Genomic DNA, 20,977 nt, shown 5'->3' with positions numbered 1-20,977 from the left:
CCAGCCGCCCGGGAACACATTGCTGGAGGCTGTCCTGCCTGAAAGGTGCTGCACTCTGGTGAACAAATACTGTGATACAAAATAACACAGACCAATGGCCTTGTCACTAGCCGGAACTAACCAATGGCTTTGTCACTAGCTGGAACTAACCAATGGCTTTGTCACTAGCTGGAACTAACCAATGGCTATGTCACTAGCTGGAACTAACCAATGGCTTTGTCACTAGCTGGAACTAACCAATGGCTTTGTCACTAGCTGGAACTAACCAATCCAGACCAATGGCTTTGTCACTAGCTGGAACTAACCAATGGCTTTGTCACTAGCTGGAACTAACCAATGGCTTTGTCACTAGCTGGAACTAACCAATCCAGACCAATGGCTTTGTCACTAGCTGGAACTAACCAATGGCTTTGTCACTAGCTGGACCTAACCAATGGCTTTGTCACTAGCTGGAACTAACCAATCCAGACCAATGGCTTTGTCACTAGCTGGAACTAACCAATGGCTTTGTCACTAGCTGGAACTAACCAATGGCTTTGTCACTAGCTGGAACTAACCAATGGCTTTGTCACTAGCTGGAACTAACCAATGGCTTTGTCACTAGCTGGAACTAACCAATGGCTTTGTCACTAGCTGGAACTAACCAATGGCTTTGTCACTAGCTGGAACTAACCAATGGCTTTGTCACTAGCTGGAACTAACCAATGGCTTTGTCACTAGCTGGAACTAACCAATGGCTTTGTCACTAGCTGGAACTAACCAATGGCTTTGTCACTAGCTGGAACTAACCAATGGCTTTGTCACTAGCTGGAACTAACCAATGGCTTTGTCACTAGCTCGAACTAACCAATGGCTTTGTCACTAGCTGGAACTAACCAATGGCTTTGTCACTAGCTGGAACTAACCAATGGCTTTGTCACTAGCTGGAACTAACCAATCCAGACCAATGGCTTTGTCACTAGCTGGAACTAACCAAAGCAGACCAATGGCTTTGTCACTAGCTGGAACTAATCAATGGCTTTGTCACTAGCTGGAACTAACCAATGGCTTTGTCACTAGCTGGAACTAACCAATGGCTTTGTCACTAGCTGGAACTAACCAATCCAGACCAATGGCTTTGTCACTAGCTGGAACTAACCAATGGCTTTGTCACTAGCTGGAACTAACCAATGGCTTTGTCACTAGCTGGAACTAACCAATGGCTTTGTCACTAGCTGGAACTAACCAATGGCTTTGTCACTAGCTGGAACTAACCAATCCAGACCAATGGCTTTGTCACTAGTTGGAACTAACCAAAGCAGACCAATGGCTTTGTCACTAGCTGGAACTAATCAATGGCTTTGTCACTAGCTGGAACTAACCAATGGCTTTGTCACTAGCTGGAACTAACCAATGGCTTTGTCACTAGCTGGAACTAACCAATGGCTTTGTCACTAGCTGGAACTAACCAATCCAGACCAATGGCTTTGTCACTAGCTGGAACTAACCAAAGCAGACCAATGGCTTTGACACTAGCTGGAACTAATCAATGGCTTTGTCACTAGCTGGAACTAACCAATGGCTTTGTCACTAGCTGGAACTAACCAATGGCTTTGTCACTAGCTGGAACTAACCAATGGCTTTGTCACTAGCTGGAACTAACCAATCCAGACCAATGGCTTTGTCATTAGCTGGAACTAATCAATGGCTTTGTCACTAGCTGGAACTAACCAATCCAGACCAATGGCTTTGTCACTAGCTGGAACTAATCAATGGCTTTGTCACTAGCTGGAACTAACCAATCCAGACCAATGGCTTTGTCACTAGCTGGAACTAACCAATCCAGACCAATGGCTTTGTCACTAGCTGGAACTAACCAATGGCTTTGTCACTAGCTGGAACTAACCAATGGCTTTGTCACTAGCTGGAACTAACCAATGGCTTTGTCACTAGCTGGAACTAACCAATGGCTTTGTCACTAGCTGGAACTAACCAATCCAGACCAATGGCTTTGTCACTAGCTGGAACTAACCAAAGCAGACCAATGGCTTTGTCACTAGCTGGAACTAACCAATGGCTTTGTCACTAGCTGGAACTAACCAATGGCTTTGTCACTAGCTGGAACTAACCAATGGCTTTGTCATTAGCTGGAACTAACCAAAGCAGACCAATGGCTTTGTCACTAGCTGGAACTAACCAAAGCAGACCAATGGCTTTGTCACTAGCTGGAACTAACCAATGGCTTTGTCATTAGCTGGAACTAACCAATGGCTTTGTCACTAGCTGAAACTAACCAATGGCTTTGTCACTAGCTGGAACTAACCAATCTGTACCAATGGCTTTGTCACTAGCCAGAACTAACCAATCCACACCAATGGCTTTGTCAGTACCAGGAAGTAACCAATCCAGACCAATGGCTATGTCAGTACCTGGAACTAACCAATCCAGACCAATGGCTTTGTCCGTACCTGGAACTAACCAATCCAGATCTATGGCTTTGTCAGTACCTGGAACTAACCAATCCAGACCAATGGCTTTGTCAGTACCTGGAACTAACCAATCCAGACCAATGGCTTTGTCAGTACCTGGAACTAACCAATCCAGACCAATGGCTTTGTCAGTACTGGGAACTAACCAATCCAGACCAATGGCTTTGTCACTAGCTGGAACTAACAAATGGCTCTGTCAGTACCTAGAACTAACCAATCCAGACCAATGGCTTTGTCAGTACCTGGAACTAACCAATCCAGACCAATGGCTTTGTCAGTACCTGGAACTAACCAATCCAGACCAATGGCTTTGTCAGTACCTGGAACTAACCAATCCAGACCAATGGCTTTGTCAGTACCTGGAACTAACCAATCCAGACTTATGACTTTGTCAGTACCTGGAACTAACCAATCCAGACCAATGGCTTTGTCAGTACCTGGAACTAACCAATCCAGATCTATGGCTTTGTCATTAGCTGGAACTAACCAATCCAGATCTATGGCTTTGTCAGTACCTGGAACTAACCAATCCAGATCTATGGCTTTGTCATTAGCTGGAACTAACCAATCCAGACCAATGGCTTTGTCAGTACCTGGAACTAACCAATCCAGACCAATGGCTTTGTCAGTACCTGGAACTAACCAATCCAGATCTATGGCTTTGTCATTAGCTGGAACTAACCAATCCAGACCAATGGCTTTGTCAGTACCTGGAACTAACCAATCCAGACCAATGGCTTTGTCAGTACTGGGAACTAACCAATCCAGACCAATGGCTTTGTCACTAGCTGGAAGAACTAACCAATGGCTTTGTCAGTACCTGGAACTAACCAATCCAGACCAATGGCTTTGTCAGTACCTGGAACTAACCAATCCAGACCAATGGCTTTGTCAGTACCTGGAACTAACCAATCCAGACCAATGGCTTTGTCAGTACCTGGAACTAACCAATCCAGATCTATGGCTTTATCAGTACCTGGAACTAACCAATCCAGACTTATGACTTTGTCAGTACCTGGAACTAACCAATCCAGACCAATGGCTTTGTCATTAGCTGGAACTAACCAATCCAGACCAATGGCTTTGTCAGTACCTGGAACTAACCAATCCAGATCAATGGCTTTATCAGTACCAGGAAGTAACCAATCCACACCAGTGGCTTTGTCATTAGCTGGAACTAACCAATTCAGACCAATGGCTTTGTCACTAGCTGGAACTAACCAATCCAGACCAATGGCTTTGTCAGTACCTGGAACTAACCAATCCAGATCTATGGCTTTGTCAGTACCTGGAACTAACCAATCCAGATCTATGGCTTTGTCAGTACCTGGAACTAACCAATCCAGACCAATGGCTTTGTCATTAGCTGGAACTAACCAATGGCTTTGTCAGTACCTGGAACTAACCAATCCGGACTTATGACTTTGTCAGTACCTGGAACTAACCAATCCAGACTTATGACTTTGTCAGTACCTGGAACTAACCAATCCAGACCAATGGCTTTGTCATTAGCTGGAACTAACCAATCCAGACCAATGGCTTTGTCAGTATCTGGAACTAACCAATCCAGATCTATGGCTTTATCAGTACCAGGAAGTAACCAATCCACACCAGTGGCTTTGTCATTAGCTGGAACTAACCAATTCACACCAATGGCTTTGTCACTAGCTGGAACTAACCAATCCAGACCAATGGCTTTGTCAGTACCTGGAACTAACCAATCCAGATCTATGGCTTTGTCAGTACCTGGAACTAACCAATCCAGATCTATGGCTTTGTCAGTACCTGGAACTAACCAATCCAGACCAATGGCTTTGTCAGTACCTGGAACTAACCAATCCAGACCAATGGCTTTGTCAGTACCTGGAACTAACCAATCCAGATCTATGGCTTTGTCAGTACCTGGAACTAACCAATCCAGACCAATGGCTTTGTCAGTACCTGGAACTAACCAATCCAGATCTATGGCTTTGTCAGTACCTGGAACTAACCAATCCAGACCAATGGCTTTGTCAATACCTGGAACTAACCAATCCAGACCAATGGCTTTGTCAGTACCTGGAACTAACCAATCCAGACCAATGGCTTTGTCAGTACTGGGAACTAACCAATCCAGACCAATGGCTTTGTCACTAGCTGGAACTAACCAATGGCTTTGTCAGTACCTGGAACTAACCAATCCAGACCAATGGCTTTGTCAGTACCTGGAACTAACCAATCCAGATCTATGGCTTTGTCAGTACCTGGAACTAACCAATCCAGACCAATGGCTTTGTCATTAGCTGGAACTAACCAATCCAGACCAATGGCTTTGTCAGTACCTGGAACTAACCAATCCAGATCTATGGCTTTATCAGTACCAGGAAGTAACCAATCCACACCAGTGGCTTTGTCATTAGCTGGAACTAACCAATTCAGACCAATGGCTTTGTCACTAGCTGGAACTAACCAATCCAGATCTATGGCTTTGTCAGTACCTGGAACTAACCAATCCAGACCAATGGCTTTGTCAGTACCTGGAACTAACCAATCCAGACCAATGGCTTTGTCAGTACTGGGAACTAACCAATCCAGACCAATGGCTTTGTCACTAGCTGGAACTAACCAATGGCTTTGTCAGTACCTGGAACTAACCAATCCAGACCAATGGCTTTGTCAGTACCTGGAACTAACCAATCCAGACCAATGGCTTTGTCAGTACCTGGAACTAACCAATCCAGATCTATGGCTTTGTCAGTACCTGGAACTAACCAATCCAGACCAATGGCTTTGTCATTAGCTGGAACTAACCAATCCAGATCTATGGCTTTGTCACTAGCTGGAACTAACCAATCCAGATCTATGGCTTTGTCAGTACCTGGAACTAACCAATCCAGACCAATGGCTTTGTCATTAGCTGGAACTAACCAATCCAGACCAATGGCTTTGTCAGTACCTGGAACTAACCAATCCAGATCTATGGCTTTATCAGTACCAGGAAGTAACCAATCCACACCAGTGGCTTTGTCATTAGCTGGAACTAACCAATTCAGACCAATGGCTTTGTCACTAGCTGGAACTAACCAATCCAGACCAATGGCTTTGTCAGTACCTGGAACTAACCAATCCAGATCTATGGCTTTGTCAGTACCTGGAACTAACCAATTCAGATCTATGGCTTTGTCAGTACCTGGAACTAACCAATCCAGACCAATGGCTTTGTCAGTACCTGGAACTAACCAATCCAGACCAATGGCTTTGTCAGTACTGGGAACTAACCAATCCAGACCAATGGTTTTGTCACTAGCTGGAACTAACCAATGGCTTTGTCAGTACCTGGAACTAACCAATCCAGACCAATGGCTTTGTCAGTACCTGGAACTAACCAATCCAGATCTATGGCTTTGTCATTAGCTGGAACTAACCAATCCAGACCAATGGCTTTGTCAGTACCTGGAACTAACCAATCCACATCTATGGCTTTGTCACTAGCTGGAACTAACCAATCCAGATCTATGGCTTTTTCAGTACCTGGAACTAACCAATCCAGACCAATGGCTTTGTCAGTACCTGGAACTAACCAATCCAGACCAATGGCTTTGTCAGTACCTGGAACTAACCAATCCAGATCTATGGCTTTGTCAGTACCAGGAAGTAACCAATCCACACCAGTGGCTTTGTCACTAGCTGGAACTAACCAATTCAGACCAATGGCTTTGTCACTACCCGGAACTAACCAATGGCTTTGTCACTAGCTGGAACTAACCAATGGCTTTGTCACTAACTGGAACTAACCAATCCAGACCAATGGCTTTGTCACTAAGTAAAAAAGAAAAATTCATTCAGCTTTTTGCCACTGTCTAACATAGAATGCAATGCTAAAGGCCTGACCTTGGGGCTTACAACCCCAGACGTCCACACCCCCTTCTGTACCATTAGTTAGTGCTGCTGCACTTAACAATGTACCACTAGTTGTTAAGTTCGACAATGGGAAAGAAACATAGGATGGTAGCTGAACTGACAACACTTAGGCCATTCTGATGGTGCAATGAGAATTACTGACCAATTCAAGCCATTCTAAATGTGCAATGAAAATTACTGACCACACTTACCTATATAACAAGCCTCTATCATTGAAGATAGGACCTTCTGCTCGACTTAGGCCCCCTCTGATCGCTGGAGGCATTCCACTGCTGGACTCTGCCATCGCCGCCTGTTCTCCGCTCACACCAAACACCGGGTGGAAGCCCGCTCCCAGTGTCAAGTCCACAGTTCCAAGGGTATTTCCCCTCAAGATGCTGGTGACAAGGCTGCTGAACTGTAAATATATGTGCAGTCAAATTATCTGTATGATTCTCTCCTTAGTATTGCAGAACCTTGATTATTCACCTTAAATCTTTATAGGTTACTGGTACCACTTTTTAAAAACACGTATTGGTGTTAGAGATCTTGGTACAACTACGGTACCACTCACGTGCCGGCTCCATAAAGCCCAGCTGCCATCTGTTGGTGTTTTGGAGAACTACTTAAGAGCTTTGTCACTGCTTTCATTTGTCACTGGTACACATTTTTTACCACTGCCCGTCTACTAAACTGCATCTTTGTGAAGTTGAGCTGTTTTCATCATATTGCTAGTATAAAGTGGTAATGCTGGTATTCATCTATATATATAAAAGCAATACCAATAACAGACCATTTGTTTTCGTATTATAAATTTACTCATTCAGAACAAATATTTCAGATTCCCTATGGGAATCAACATCTGTATCATATAAAAGCAAGTTGGTCTAGAGCGATGTATATATAAATATTTAAAAATGAAAAAAGACGTGAATTAATGAGGCACTTCCAGAAATCTCAGAAATTTGAAACTTGGTACGGGAGAAGCTGATGACCCCAGGGTCCCTAGAAAAATCGAAAATTTTCAAAATTCCCTCAAGGGGGCACATCATAAAATTTACCAGGTAAGTAAAACTAGTGGTAGATCACTCACAGGACAATATACCATAACCAGCTGAGGGTACATGACCAATTAGAAATAGACAAGTACAAGCACAAGGCAAATAAGGGCGTAAGTTCCAAGAGCAGAGCAGATTTTAAAATTTATTACATAATGACTAATTTAACAGGTTTTATTCATTTTATGATTTGAAATTTTCTATTTTTAAGTTTGTAATAAATTATATATTAAGTAAGTAAAAGTTGAAACACAAAGAAATACGGTATTTTAACAATTTCAAGATTTATATGTAACTGTTCTGTTGATAACTATATTTGTACAAATGTATCAAGTTTTGAAGTTTTGGCACCGATAAAGAAGAGAGTAGTTAACTCTCAAAACATGTACGGTAATTATGTATAATGAAAAATGAAAAGTACTGACAAGGCAGGAAAGTGTTCTATAAAAACTGAATATAAGTCAATACGGACCAACATGGTTAAAACAACCAATTCTGAGCATGCCAGCCAGGCTAGAAAATTAAAGAATAAATTTAAAAACACAGAAGTAAAAATAGGCAAAATATCTAAGGACTAGAAATTTCTTAAGAATTGTCTAGCAAATAAATTCCAAAACATTTGAAGTCGGTAGAGAGGAGGGGCATTTTGCGAAGACATGAGAGGGTGACTCAGTTGAAAGTGAATCAGATATGGTTGCAATGTAAAATTAAGATCTTATATATTAAGAAAAGCCTCTTGAACCAGGACTGTACTCCGTGCTTGGTATGCGATCAGATAGAAGATAGTGTAGAAGAAAAAAGCAGCAGGATACACTCAAATTACTGAAGGGGCAGAAAGAGGAGATCGAATAGTAATGTAATTAAGTTCTCTCCTCCAGTTAAAAATTTAGCACGGAAGAAATGGCAATATTAGAAACAGAGCCTAAGCATAATTGGATGAAAATTTGTTACAGCAATAATAATAATAATCATAAGAGAACCCTCAACCCCAACACGGCGCGTTCCATATGGCTGATAGGGGAAGCTCCTGTAGATATGCAGGACAGGTGTGAATAAGGCTTAGCCAAATAAGCACCCGCGGATCAACTGAGGTAAACAGAGAAATGGTCAATGGCCTCGACGGCAGAAGAGGACATGTCCCAATGGCAGAGAGGGCGGAAGAACCGAATCAAATCCACTTCGCGTCTGACTTGTAGCAAGCGGCAAGTGGTCAGCGTCTGATCACCAGAGGTGCGGCTGTAAATATGCTCCAGGAACTAACAATCCCTGGTTCTACACCACTAGCGAAAGCTAGAAGATTGCTTACAAGCAGACATGACTCGTACAAGTAAAGACAAAATTACCCCAGGTGGACAATCCACCCACTCTAAAGTGGCAACCAAGCATTCAGATTCTGGGGAGCTTAGGCGAATACGAGAGAGCAAGTCGGAGTGCTCTGATAAACTTCCACGAAAGACTCACACTTTTATTGGCACATTCAACATCCAGACACTGATTCAAACAGGAAAACTGCACAATCTCACAACAGAACTTACAAAGCAGAAAATCCAAATTCTGGCCCTACAAGAAACACACTTCACCAATTCAGAAACGATGGATTACAATAATTATAGGATCTTCAAAAGTGGAACAAACAAGAAAATTGGTAAAGGAGAAGCATTGTTAGGAATGGCCTTCTGTGTAGACAAAAAAGTTTTGGATGCAGTAATAGAGGTGAAACCCATCAACAATAGGCTTATGACCTTAAGAATCAGGCATACAAACAAAAAATACACCTTTATTAATGTACATGCACCAACAAATGGAGACAATAAAAAGAAGCCTGAAAAAACAGAAAGATTCTGGGAAGAACTTGAAACAGAAATGGCCAAAATCCCTAAAAATGATGTGAAAATTCTACTCGGTGATTTCAATGCACAGCTTGGCAGGGAATACAAATACAGGAGGACAGTGGGAGACTATCCAGCCCACAGATTCACCAATAAAAATGGCACACGCCTCATTGAGTTATGCCAACAAAATAACCTCAAAATTATGTCAACATCACTCCGGAAGAATCCCAAAAAGCAAAAAACTTGGCGATCACCCATCCATCATTTAGGAGAATTTCAGATTGATCATGTGGCAATATCATATGATTACCAAAAGGAAATTCATGATGTGCAAGTGCGCAGAGGTGCTAACATCGATTCGGATCATTATTTAAGCAGAATCAAAATTAAATTCACACCCAAAGGGAAATTCAACAGGAAAACATCGGTGATTCCAAAATTTGATCTACACAAAATCAAGGACTCCAAAATTTCAGAAGAATGGGAAAAACGACCTGCAGAGAGCTGGGAGAATTTCCAGACTAAAATCATCGAAACGGCGAAGGACCTAATCCCTCTTCGCAAGAAACCAAAACATCCTTGGTTGAATCAAGAATGTGAGACCGCACTAGAAGAAAGGAAAAAGGCATTTCAAAACTACAATTGTAACAAATCAGAAGAAACACAGAAGAAATTCTTCGAAGTTCGCAAGCATGTATCCAAGATGATAAGACAAAATAAACGGAAATACATCAATGTCCAACTGAAGTCAATTGAAGACAACTTCAAAAATTACAACACACACGATTTCTACAAGACCTTTGCGAACCAAATTAAAGGATATTCCCCACAGAACCTTTGCTTTCGGAAGCAAGATGGTAAACTAGCCTTGACAAATAAGGAAAACTGCCAAGAATTAGCTACATATTTTTCACAGCTTTTAAATTGTCCAGAACCCAAAAAGAGATTCCCGAAAGTACAGCCAGAAATCATACCGGAAAATTCGTCACCACCAACTCAAGAAGAAATTTATTCACATATCAAGAAACTTAAAGACAACAAAGCATCAGGGGAAGACGGAATTGTAGCTGAACTTCTGAAAAATTTAGGCCCAAATTCACTCAGAGAAATTACACAAATAATCCAAAACATTTGGCAAACCGAAAAGCTTCCGGATGACTGGAAGATTGCTCTAATCCATCCACTACATAAAAAAGGCAGCAAGTTAGACGTAAACAATTACAGAGGAATCTCACTTGTATCAGTCACATACAAAATACTATCAGCCTGTCTCTTGCATAGAACACAACAACAATTAGAACCCAAATTATCAGAATTTCAAGCAGGATTCAGACCAAACAGGTCATGCCCAGAACAAATTTTCAACCTCAAAACCATACTTAAACTACGAGCCCTCAGACAAAAGCCTACAGTATGCACATTTGTAGATTTCAAAAAGGCATATGATTCGGTAGACAGACCCTCACTATTCCAAATTCCAGAAGAGAGAGGACTAGATCCCAAAACACTAGAACTCATAAAACAAACACTAACGGGCACAAAATCTAAAGTGAAATTTATGGGAGAAATTTCAGAACCCTTCGACATTCAAACAGGTGTGAGACAAGGTGATGGACTCTCTCCTAGTCTGTTCAACGTCGTCCTAGACAAGGTTATGGAAGAATGGGAGAAGGAACTCAAGAAACGTGAATCTTGGAAACCGATCCGATTGGGCTTTCCCAAAAACAACCTCTACGTATCATACCTCGCATTTGCAGACGATCTGGCGATTTTAACAGAGGATGAGGAGACTGTCATCAAGCAGCTTGAGATACTTAAGGAATCTGCAGAAAAATTGGGACTACAGATTTCATTTGAGAAAACTAAATTCTTCTGTTCAAAGACAGATATCACGAGCCTGAGAACAAAATACGGTAAAATCGACCGGGTCTCGTACTTTAAATACCTTGGAGAATTCATCGAACCGACAGGCCTTGAGAAGATCTCACACCAAAACCGTCTCCAAAAAGTCAAGAAGGCATTAGGGTTAGTTCAAGACATCTACAACAAAAAATGCATGTCAAGACAGACAAAAATTCGGCATTACAACACAGTCATAAAACCAACAGTCCTTTACGCAAGTGAAACATTGTCACTTAACAGTAAACAAGAATTAGAAGAAATAAAAAAGCAAGAGAGGAAGATCATCAGGAAAATCCTAGGAGCAAGATATACCCAAGATGGTTACAGGCTACAATCAATCAAAACAACAGAAAAAGTTTCAAACATTGAAATTGACATTAAGAAAAGACGAATGAAATTCTTTGGACACCTCACAAGATTAACAGAAAATCGACTGTCAAAAAGAATATTAAATTATGTTAGCTCACTTAAGAATTCAACACCTTGGCTGGACGAACTTCGAAAGGACCTCAAAAACGCAAACATATGTGCAACAGACATTTTAGAAAGAGACACCTTCAGTCACAAAATCAACAAGTGGGAAGTTACATCAGAGCAACCAAAGCAAAAACAGTGCAGACCGAAATGGTCGGAAGAACGTAAACAAGCCTTCTCAGAGAGAATGAAAGCCTATTGGAAGAACAAGAAGAACCCAAAGAAAGCTTGATTGAGTTGTTTGCTTAACGTCTTCCATTATTGGGAGAATACGCTAATAATAATAATAATAATAATAATAATAATAATAATAATAATAATAATAATAATAATAATAATAATAATAATAATAAGAGGGAAGTAGTGGAGATAATAGCAGAGATAGAACAGGTCATATCCGCAGTGGAATTTGAGGGGCAAGAAGCGACAAGGTATGAAGTAGGAAAAATATTGTGTAAGTTAATAGAGCACAAAGATAAAGAAACAATCATAATTAATAAGAAAATTATAGGATTGAAAGGGAAAATTGAAAGCAACAACATTACAGTAACCAAAGCAGATAAAGGTAATTCGATTGTTCTCATGAATAAACAAGAATATGTTGATAAAACAGAGGAGTTTCTAAGGAATGAAAAGTTCACTTTAATTAAGAAAAATCCAATGAATGTAGTTCAAAAGAATTTTAAAAAAGATGTTGAAAGAAGTAAGATTTGTTTTAGACTCAAAGGATGCAAATAGTCTAATCAATATCAACTCAGGAATGCCCACTATGAGAGCATTGCCGAAAATCCATAAGCAAGAAATTCCCATAAAACCGGTAGTAAACTATAGAAATAGTCCAACGTACGGGTTAGCCAAATTTATACAGGTATTCTTAAGAAAGCATTTTAAATTCGCAATAGAGGAAATAGTCAGTAACACACGTGATTTCTATAATAGAAAGAGGTATACTGAAATGAAGGAAAATTACACAATTCATAGCTTCGATATTAAAGACATGTATTCCAACATCCCTATCTCAAACAATAAATATTGTTAGAAGGAATTTAACAATAAATATTGTTAGAAGGAATTTAACAGAACATAGCGGTTTAAGCAAAATAGAGATTGAAGAATTTATCAAGTTGTTAGCATACACATTAAATAACGTTTATTTTGGATTTAACAACAAAACATACAACCAGGAGAAGGGGTTGCTATGGGTTCCCTGGCGTCGGCTATTCTGGCGAATATTTACATGGAGTATTTGGAATCAAATAAAATAATTGAGAAAATTAAAGGAATAATCAAATGGTTGAGATAGGTGAGCGACGTTTTCATTATTATAGAAGAAAAAGAAATAGGTCTCATAGAAGTATTAAGAAGGGTGAACGAAATAGACAAAGATATCAAATTTACAATGGAGTCAGACGAAGGATGATCACTGAAGTACGTCAAAATAATGAGAAATGGTGGGGAATTAGAGTACCAGGTTTATCGAAAAGAAACATCCACTAGCACTATTATTAGGAAGGACTCGAACCATCCAGGGCAGCAGAAGAAGGCAACATTTTATAGTATGATCAGTAGTGCCCTTAAAAAGACAAGCTTTCAAAAAAGAGATGAATACTATATATGAGATTGCGAAGAGAAATGGAAATACAGAGCAAGTTAACAAATAGAGATCAACTTTGGAAAACAAAAAGAAAGAAAGGAAGAATGTAGCAGTAATAACATTCCACAACAGATACTCATACGGAATAAAAAAGATTTTTAAGGAAAAAGGGCAGTGATATTGTGTTTAAGACAAACGACAATAATAAGAGAATTTTATTCAATTTGCATAAGGTTAATAGGTCCAGTAGGTTCAATAAATCAGGAGTATATTGCATCAAGTGCCAAAGTTGTGGAAAGAAATATACTGGACAATCAGGGAGGAGTTTGGAGATGAGATACAGGGAACACGTGAATGGAGTAAGACACATGGGCGAACACATGGAAGAGTACAATCATAATTTTACGGAAACAGATAAAGATAAGGAAATACCGCACACGACAACGAAAGGAAAGGAAAATTAATGGACGACATCTCAAGTGATTAGAGAATCTTATTTTACTTACTTCAGTTTCTAGCTGATTACCAAATTTATCCACAAATTAAAATAACATTGCACTAATCTAAATCAAACAAACTTGTTCTTGCTCTTTGCTTGCTGACAATGACCTTATGAGGTGAGCTGCTATGCTGCCGGTTACGTAATGTAGGGGAGCGTGTCAACAACCGGAACTATTTCTTCCGCTCTCTCTTTCTCTCCTTCATTACATGATTGTCTATGCTAATCTGTACATCGCATTTTCTTCATTCAGCGGTTCAATTAAATTATTTTCATCATTGCTTCTCTGGTCAATATATATATTTATTTTCTCTAGAGCACTTTGCAAATTAAAGACCACCAATGTAATATTCCACATCGACATGATTTAATTGAATGGTCTTGTGTAAATAAGTTAGTTGATGATACAAACAGACGGCTACAGAAAACTGTCAAATGCTTTCAAAATACAGAAATAATTGATATGAGCAATATGGATCGAGGATATTTCACAAATCATGGCATGCATCTTAGCAGAAGAGGGAAAAAGCAGCTATGTAATATGATAAGAAAGAAAATACAACAGACTTCAGGAACAACTATCACAACTAATGCCATACCACTGCTGTTCGAAAAAGATGAGAAAGTTGCAGAATATTTGCAGGTAATGAAAGTAAGAAGAGTTGAGGAAGTAGTTGAGGTGAGTGCTACCACTAAAGAAGGATGCCTAGGAGAAGAAAATCAGCTGAAAGGGATTAATGTGCTTCTACCACAATCATCAGAGACAGCAATACCAGAAAGCACTGAGTACTCAGGGAAAACTTGTGAGGAAACCATTGAGATCGTCAGTAGCAGTCAGTTGGATGAACGAGGAGAGGAGTTACTGGAGAAGTTGGATGTTGGAGCACCATCAGGACGAACTGAAGGAGGGCAAGCTAAACAACCAGAAATAAGAACGTCAAGTAGGACAAGGAAACGACCAGTATTACTAGAGCAGGATTTTTTACGGTAAAAGGTAGCAATAGTTATAATCTAAAGGGAGAGCTAAATTTGTTCCACCAGAATGTTCAATCTTTAAGAAATAAAATTCTAAGTATGGAGGTTCTGTTGGCAGATAACCTACAAGGGTATGATGTTTTATGCTTAACTGAACATTGGTTGATAGAGGATGAGATTTCAAATTTTGTATTAGAAGGTTATGCTCTGGCAAGTAAGTTTTGTAGAAAGAAAATGAAATGTGGAGGTTCATGTATATATGTGAATAATAATATCAAATGTAAGCAGTTGGATAAATTTGAATATCTGAATGTAGAGGAGCATTTCGAGGCTAGCTTTGTTGAACTAGTGGATTATAAGTTAATACTTATATGCATTTATAGAAATCCTTCTAGTAATGTTGAAACTTTTTATAATAATATTGAAATTATTTTAGATGACCTACAGAATCATAACAAAAATGTAATAATCATGGGTGACTTCAATGTAGATTTTTTAGGGAATAATGGTGGGCGAGATAAGCAAAGGCTAGAAATGTTGTTTTCCTTGTACGGTCTAAAGGCAGTTTTAAATCAACCAACTAGAATATCTGGGGATACAAAGTCAGCAGTAGATCAAGTCGTATTGAATGAGGAAATGTGGAACTATGAAATAGAAGTTTAAGATACAGGTTTTTCAGATCATTTTGCTCAAATTGTGCATCTAAATTTTAGGGTAATAGGAAACCATAATTTAAAAAATAACAATGTAATTTACAGGGAAACTAGAATGTGCAACAAGGAAAATATTTCATATTTTAACCAGTTATTGGCCAAGGAAACTTGGGAGAGTGTATATAGAAATAACTCAACTAGTGAGGCCTTCAGTGAGTTTTTGGGTTTGTTTGATTATTATTATCAAGTGGCAATACCAGTCAAAAGGGTAATTGTAAAGAATTATAGGAATGGGTGGATTACAACAGGAATTAGAAATTCAAGTAGACGATTAAGGTTTTTAAGCAAATGTGTGAAAGGGAGTAACACCTCATCTGAATTGAAGGATTATTATAAGAAATATATGAACATATATCAAGAAGTTTTGAAGGCTGCCAAAAGATTGCATAATGAGAATGAGCTAAAAATTCTAAAAACAGGTCTAAATGTATGTGGAACATTATAAAAAGGGAGAAAGGTACTCTAGTTCCATTAAAAAATAATATTACTCTTACAAATGCAGGGAAAGAAATCAGTGATCCAGAAGAAGTTGCAGAAATATTTAGTAACTATTTTATAGAAGCAGTTCTGAGGTTAGCAGAAAATTTTCAAACATCAGTGACAAGAACAAACTTGAATACAGTTCACAGGAATGTATCATCCATGTTTCTTACTCCTGTGACTGAGCAAGAGATAGATAAGGTAATAAAACAGATGGGTAAAAAGAAGTCTTCTGGTTTAGATGGTTATTCAAACTACCTTATTAAATGCTGTTACCAATACATAATCAAGCCTCTCTGTTACTTGATAAATTTGTCACTAACCACTGGTAAATTTCCAGACAAATTCAAGGTAACCAAAGTTGTTCCGATACATAAAAAGGGTAGTGAAGAAGATGCTGGTAACTATAGGCCTGTCTGCCTCACCTCTGTATTCTCCAAAATACTGGAAAGAATTATGTACGATAGACTGTTATCATTCTTAGAGAAGCATAATATATTAGCTGGTTGCCAGAATGGCTTTCGTAAAAATAGATCAACTAGCACTTTATTGAACGGATATATGACACACTAGATGGGAAGGGTGCATGTTTAGGTATTTTCTTGGACTTAACAAAAGCTTTTGATATAATTGACCACAGCTTGCTTTTAGAAAAGTTATACATGTATGGAGTTCGGGGAATGGCCTATGACTGGTTCAAATCATTTTTAGGGGATAGAAGACAGATTGTTGAAATATCATATACCGGTATTGATTTGAGCAAAAATGTAATTAAGAATGTGTATTTCTGTGCCAGAAACATAGATCATGGTGTTCCACAGGGGTCAGTTTTAGGACCATTATTATTTTTAGTATTTATTAATGATATCGTCCAAATTGTTGATGATATTCAAGGAGTGCAATTAACTTTGTTTGCAGATGATATTACTGTTTTTGTAGCTGATGAAAGTTCTGAAGGGTTAGAATTGAAGGCAGGCAATATAGTGAGTAATATCCTGAGCTGGCTTGAAGATAATAAATTAATTTTAAGTAAACAGAAAACTTCTGTGATTAGATTTCACCATAAGATTAATTTCAATATGGAAGTTAGTCCAATATCATTTGGAGAGACCATAATTGAGTACTCATCATCAACAAAGTTTCTTGGCTTGTGGATGGATGAATCATTAACCTGGGATAAACATACAGAGTTTATAGGGAAAAAGCTTAGTAGAATTTATTTCATGATAATATCTTTGAAAAATAGTTTTAATTTAAAGGCTTGCCAAATTATGTATTTTGCATATGTCCATCCCATACTAACCTATGGAATCATTTACTGGGGGAATTCACGATATAGAGAAGTCATCTTTAAGTTACAAAAGAAAATAATTAGAGGAATGGCCGGTGTCGGCAGGCGGACAAGCTGCAAGAAATACTTTAAACTTTATTTTATTTTACCATTGCCTAGGCTTTATATCTTCCATACACTTGTATATATGAAGGAGAATGTAAACAGCTACACCATAAATTCTGATGTACATAGGTATAATACTAGAAATAAACACAGTCTGCACATAGAACCACACAAAATTAAGCTATATGAATCAAGTTTGAGTTATGAAGGAGTACATTTATTTAATAAATTACCAGACTACATTAAGCAGATAAAACCATGTTCAAACTTTAAGAAAGAATTATTCAAATTTGTTTCTAACCATTGTTTTTATTCTATTGAAGAATACTTAGCTCTTGAAAATTAACTTATGTATCACTTTTTTTTTTTAAATCTGTGCCTCTTTACCACATTGTATATTTCTCTTTATTTATCATGGCATGTATATTACTGTTTTATCCTTTGTTACTGTAAATATGATTATTGACGTGTCCCATATCACTGTATGATCAGTTGGACGAAATAAAATACAATACAACAATACAATACAATTAAAAGCTCATTCGTCACATTACCTGAATAGAGTGAAGGATCTCTTGAAATTAAAACTTAACCCCAATTACCTAGAAAAGTGTTCTATGCTTTTATGTGAGGTTACTACACTAGCATGTAATATCGATATGTTGACCATGAATGACAAGTTGCAAAATTTCTCTATCTCTTGTTCGGGACCCTTGCGTGACAAGAATAGTAAGTGCAATGAGGAACATAATTCTGTTTCATGCTCTCCAGACCACTGTGTTTGTAAAACTGAAGCCAAGGACTGTGTTGTTCCTTTAGATGAGCATGCCCTAATGAAACTAAGCGCTATCCCAACTTCAATTACTGACTTATTCAAAAGGGATTCAGATTTTACTGTAGAATCAGTAGAAGAAACTGTCCGTTTCCTAAGATTTTTGGTGGAACTACTAGAGTCTGCTAAAGTTTTTAATTTGAACTCTTCCAATAGTTTTATTGTCTTGTTTCCACATACAATAGGTGTGTTAAAAGATTAAATATCAAATGCTATATCACAATGTTGTCCCATTAATGATTTTCATGAAGTGATCCTTAAGAAGTATATCCCTAATGGTGACACAACGTTGTTGTGATAGACCACAATCCTTGAATGAGAAATTATCATCTTATGTGAGAGATAAGGTCTTTAAGGTGACCATGCCAGAGGACGAGATGGTAGATAATAATGTGCGTGGTATCTCTCCATCATATAGGTCCTACCTATTTTTTATTTCTAAACATCAAAATTTCGTTCAACTTGAAGCTGCATGTGTTGAGGCAGAGAGTATCAGGTATGATGACTTATGTCGTCCACTTGTTCCTCCCAGTAATAGGAAACCTGTTGTGCCTATTACTGAAAGGAAATGTTATGCCTGTGGATCTAAGGATCATCTCAGGAATACTTGTCCCTCAGTAAAGAGGAACACCACCAGTAAGTTAAATCTTAATGCTGCATGCTATTTATGTGGTTCTAAACAGCATGTTAAGAGATTCTGTCCATTGGCCTCCCAAAATGGTCCTAATAATCCTTCCCCTAGACCACAAATCTGATTAAAAATAAACATGTTGAAGAACCAGTAACCGATACTCTGTTAAATAGTTTGTCTGGTAGTAACGATACTATTTGTCATACTGATTGTCAAAGAATTTCAGCTAATGTGTGCCATAATTTACCTTTTATTTCAGCTGAGGTTAGCAATGAACCTGTGTCAGCATTGGTTGACTCTGGCAGTGCTCCGTCCTTACTTCATGTGTCATGGTATAACCGCTTTAAGTCACCCTGTAAACTGCCTTCTATTCAACCTATGTCAATTAATTGTTTCACTGCTAATGGATCAACGGTTTCTGTGTTAGGTTGTTCCGTATTGAGAATTTTACCCGGAAGTTTAAACTTATTGTTGTAAAGGACTTGTGTTATGATACGATTTTGGGGTCTGACTTTTTGTCCCATCTTGGGCTGATAATTAATCTTCAGGAAGGGCTGCTATTTTTCAAATTTGCTCCTAATGCTGTGATTCCATTAACTTGTAGAGACATTGTTGCAGCCAATCATATTTCATTTTCTGAATTTGAGGAAGAGGTTACCCCTCCTAAAATCAGTTTAGATCATCTACCCAAGGTCCAGGCGGATGTTTCCTGGTGTGTTGACTGATCGTCTTGGGTTAACTAATATTTTAGAGTATAAAATTGATGTTTCGGACAACATTCCAGTCTGGCTCCCCCACGTATGAAAATATTGAATGGAATGATTGATGATTTGTTAAAGGAAGGAGTCATCCGTCTGTCTACCTCAGCCTATTCATCTCCTATTTTCCTAGTTCCCAAGGCTCAAGGTGGATATCGAGCTGTTTTGGATTACAGAGCCTTGAACAAAAAGATTATTCCTCAATCTGTCCCACTTCTTGACATCCATACTTGCTTCTCCTGCTTCCACGATGCTAGATTTTATACCTCATTTGATTTGAACCAATCATATTACGAGATTCCGTTAGCTGAAGAGTCAAGGCACCTAACTGCATTTTCTAAAGACTGGAACCTCTATGAATTCGTTCGTGTCCCCTTTGGGATCACCACAGGGGTGGCTGTTCTGACTAGGCTTTTAGATTTCATTCCATCAGACATTAAATTTTCCTATGTCCACAACTACTTAGATGATTTGATCGTGTACTTGAAGATGTTTGAGGAACATGTTCAGCATCTCGAGGAAGTCCTCACTAGATTGCAACGTGCTGGGCTAACCGTAAAATTGTCTAAGGTGTCATTTGTTAAGCCGCATATTTCCTTTCTTGAGCACATTGTGTCTCCTAGTGGGATAACCATTGATAAAAGTCGAACTCAAGCTATTCACGACTTCCCCCTTCCCAAGGATCAAAAGGGTATCGCTCGATTTGTGGGCATGGCAAACTTCTTTCGGAAGTTTGTGCCAAATTTTGCCGAGATTGCTGCTCCCCTCAATTCCCTAAGACGTAAGAATACTAAATTCATCTGGGAACAACCTCAGGAAAAGGCTTTTGAAATTCTAAAACTCACTCTTGCTAACGCTCCCGTCCTTGCTATCCCGGACTTTAACAAACCCTTCATTGTACAAACTGATGCATCCTGCTCCGCCATTGCTGGTGTACTCCTTCAGGAAGGAGACCCATCACATACGCTTCCAGAGCTCTGAGTATTCAGTATATGAACTGGAATGTTTAGCTGTGATCTTTTCATTGGAAAAATTCCGCTCATATATTGAGCATTCCCATTTTCTTTTGGAGACCGATAATCAGGCCTTGTCTTGGGTACTCAATAGACCCCGTCGTTCAGGTCGTCTGACCAGATGGGCCATTCGGATTGGATCCTTCAATTTCGATGTTCGACACATCCGTGGCACAGATAATGTGATTGCGGATGGCTCGAGTCGTACGTTTGGTGAAGTCTCGGAAAATACCAACAAAGTTCCTACCCCTAAATTCCCTGATTTATGCTTGTGCTCATCTGGGTGTGTCAATGCCCTATTGACTGGTTTTCCCCTGCAAGATATTACTAAGCTTCAATATGCGGATCCTGAGCTGAAACCCATCATTGATAGTATTAACTCTGGTAAACCTGTTAAACCTTATTTCCTCAAAAATAAGGTCCTTTGTTGCAACTCGTGAAATGGCCATAAGATGAAGATCGTTTGTCCTCAG

The 20,977-nt window shown here is 39.0% G+C and overlaps 1 protein-coding gene across 2 annotated transcripts in view; it reads right to left on the bottom strand.

Moving 5' to 3' along the window:
• The window catches only part of Atg9 (autophagy-related protein 9), a 702,067-nt gene that overhangs the window by 88,548 nt on the left and 592,542 nt on the right, over window positions 1–20,977 (bottom strand). For both annotated transcript variants that reach the window (XM_067149655.2, XM_067149654.2), the window contains exon 13: window positions 6,560–6,765. In XM_067149655.2, coding sequence (XP_067005756.1) covers window positions 6,560–6,765 — 206 coding nt within the window. The remainder of the gene's footprint in view (window positions 1–6,559; window positions 6,766–20,977) is intronic.

The sequence above is a fragment of the Anabrus simplex genome, chromosome 6 (genome assembly GCF_040414725.1).
Source record: "Anabrus simplex isolate iqAnaSimp1 chromosome 6, ASM4041472v1, whole genome shotgun sequence".
Classification (NCBI taxonomy): domain Eukaryota; kingdom Metazoa; phylum Arthropoda; class Insecta; order Orthoptera; family Tettigoniidae; genus Anabrus; species Anabrus simplex.
The sequence above is the reverse complement of the archived record's forward strand: the minus strand, read 5'-3'. Positions and strand labels throughout refer to the sequence as shown.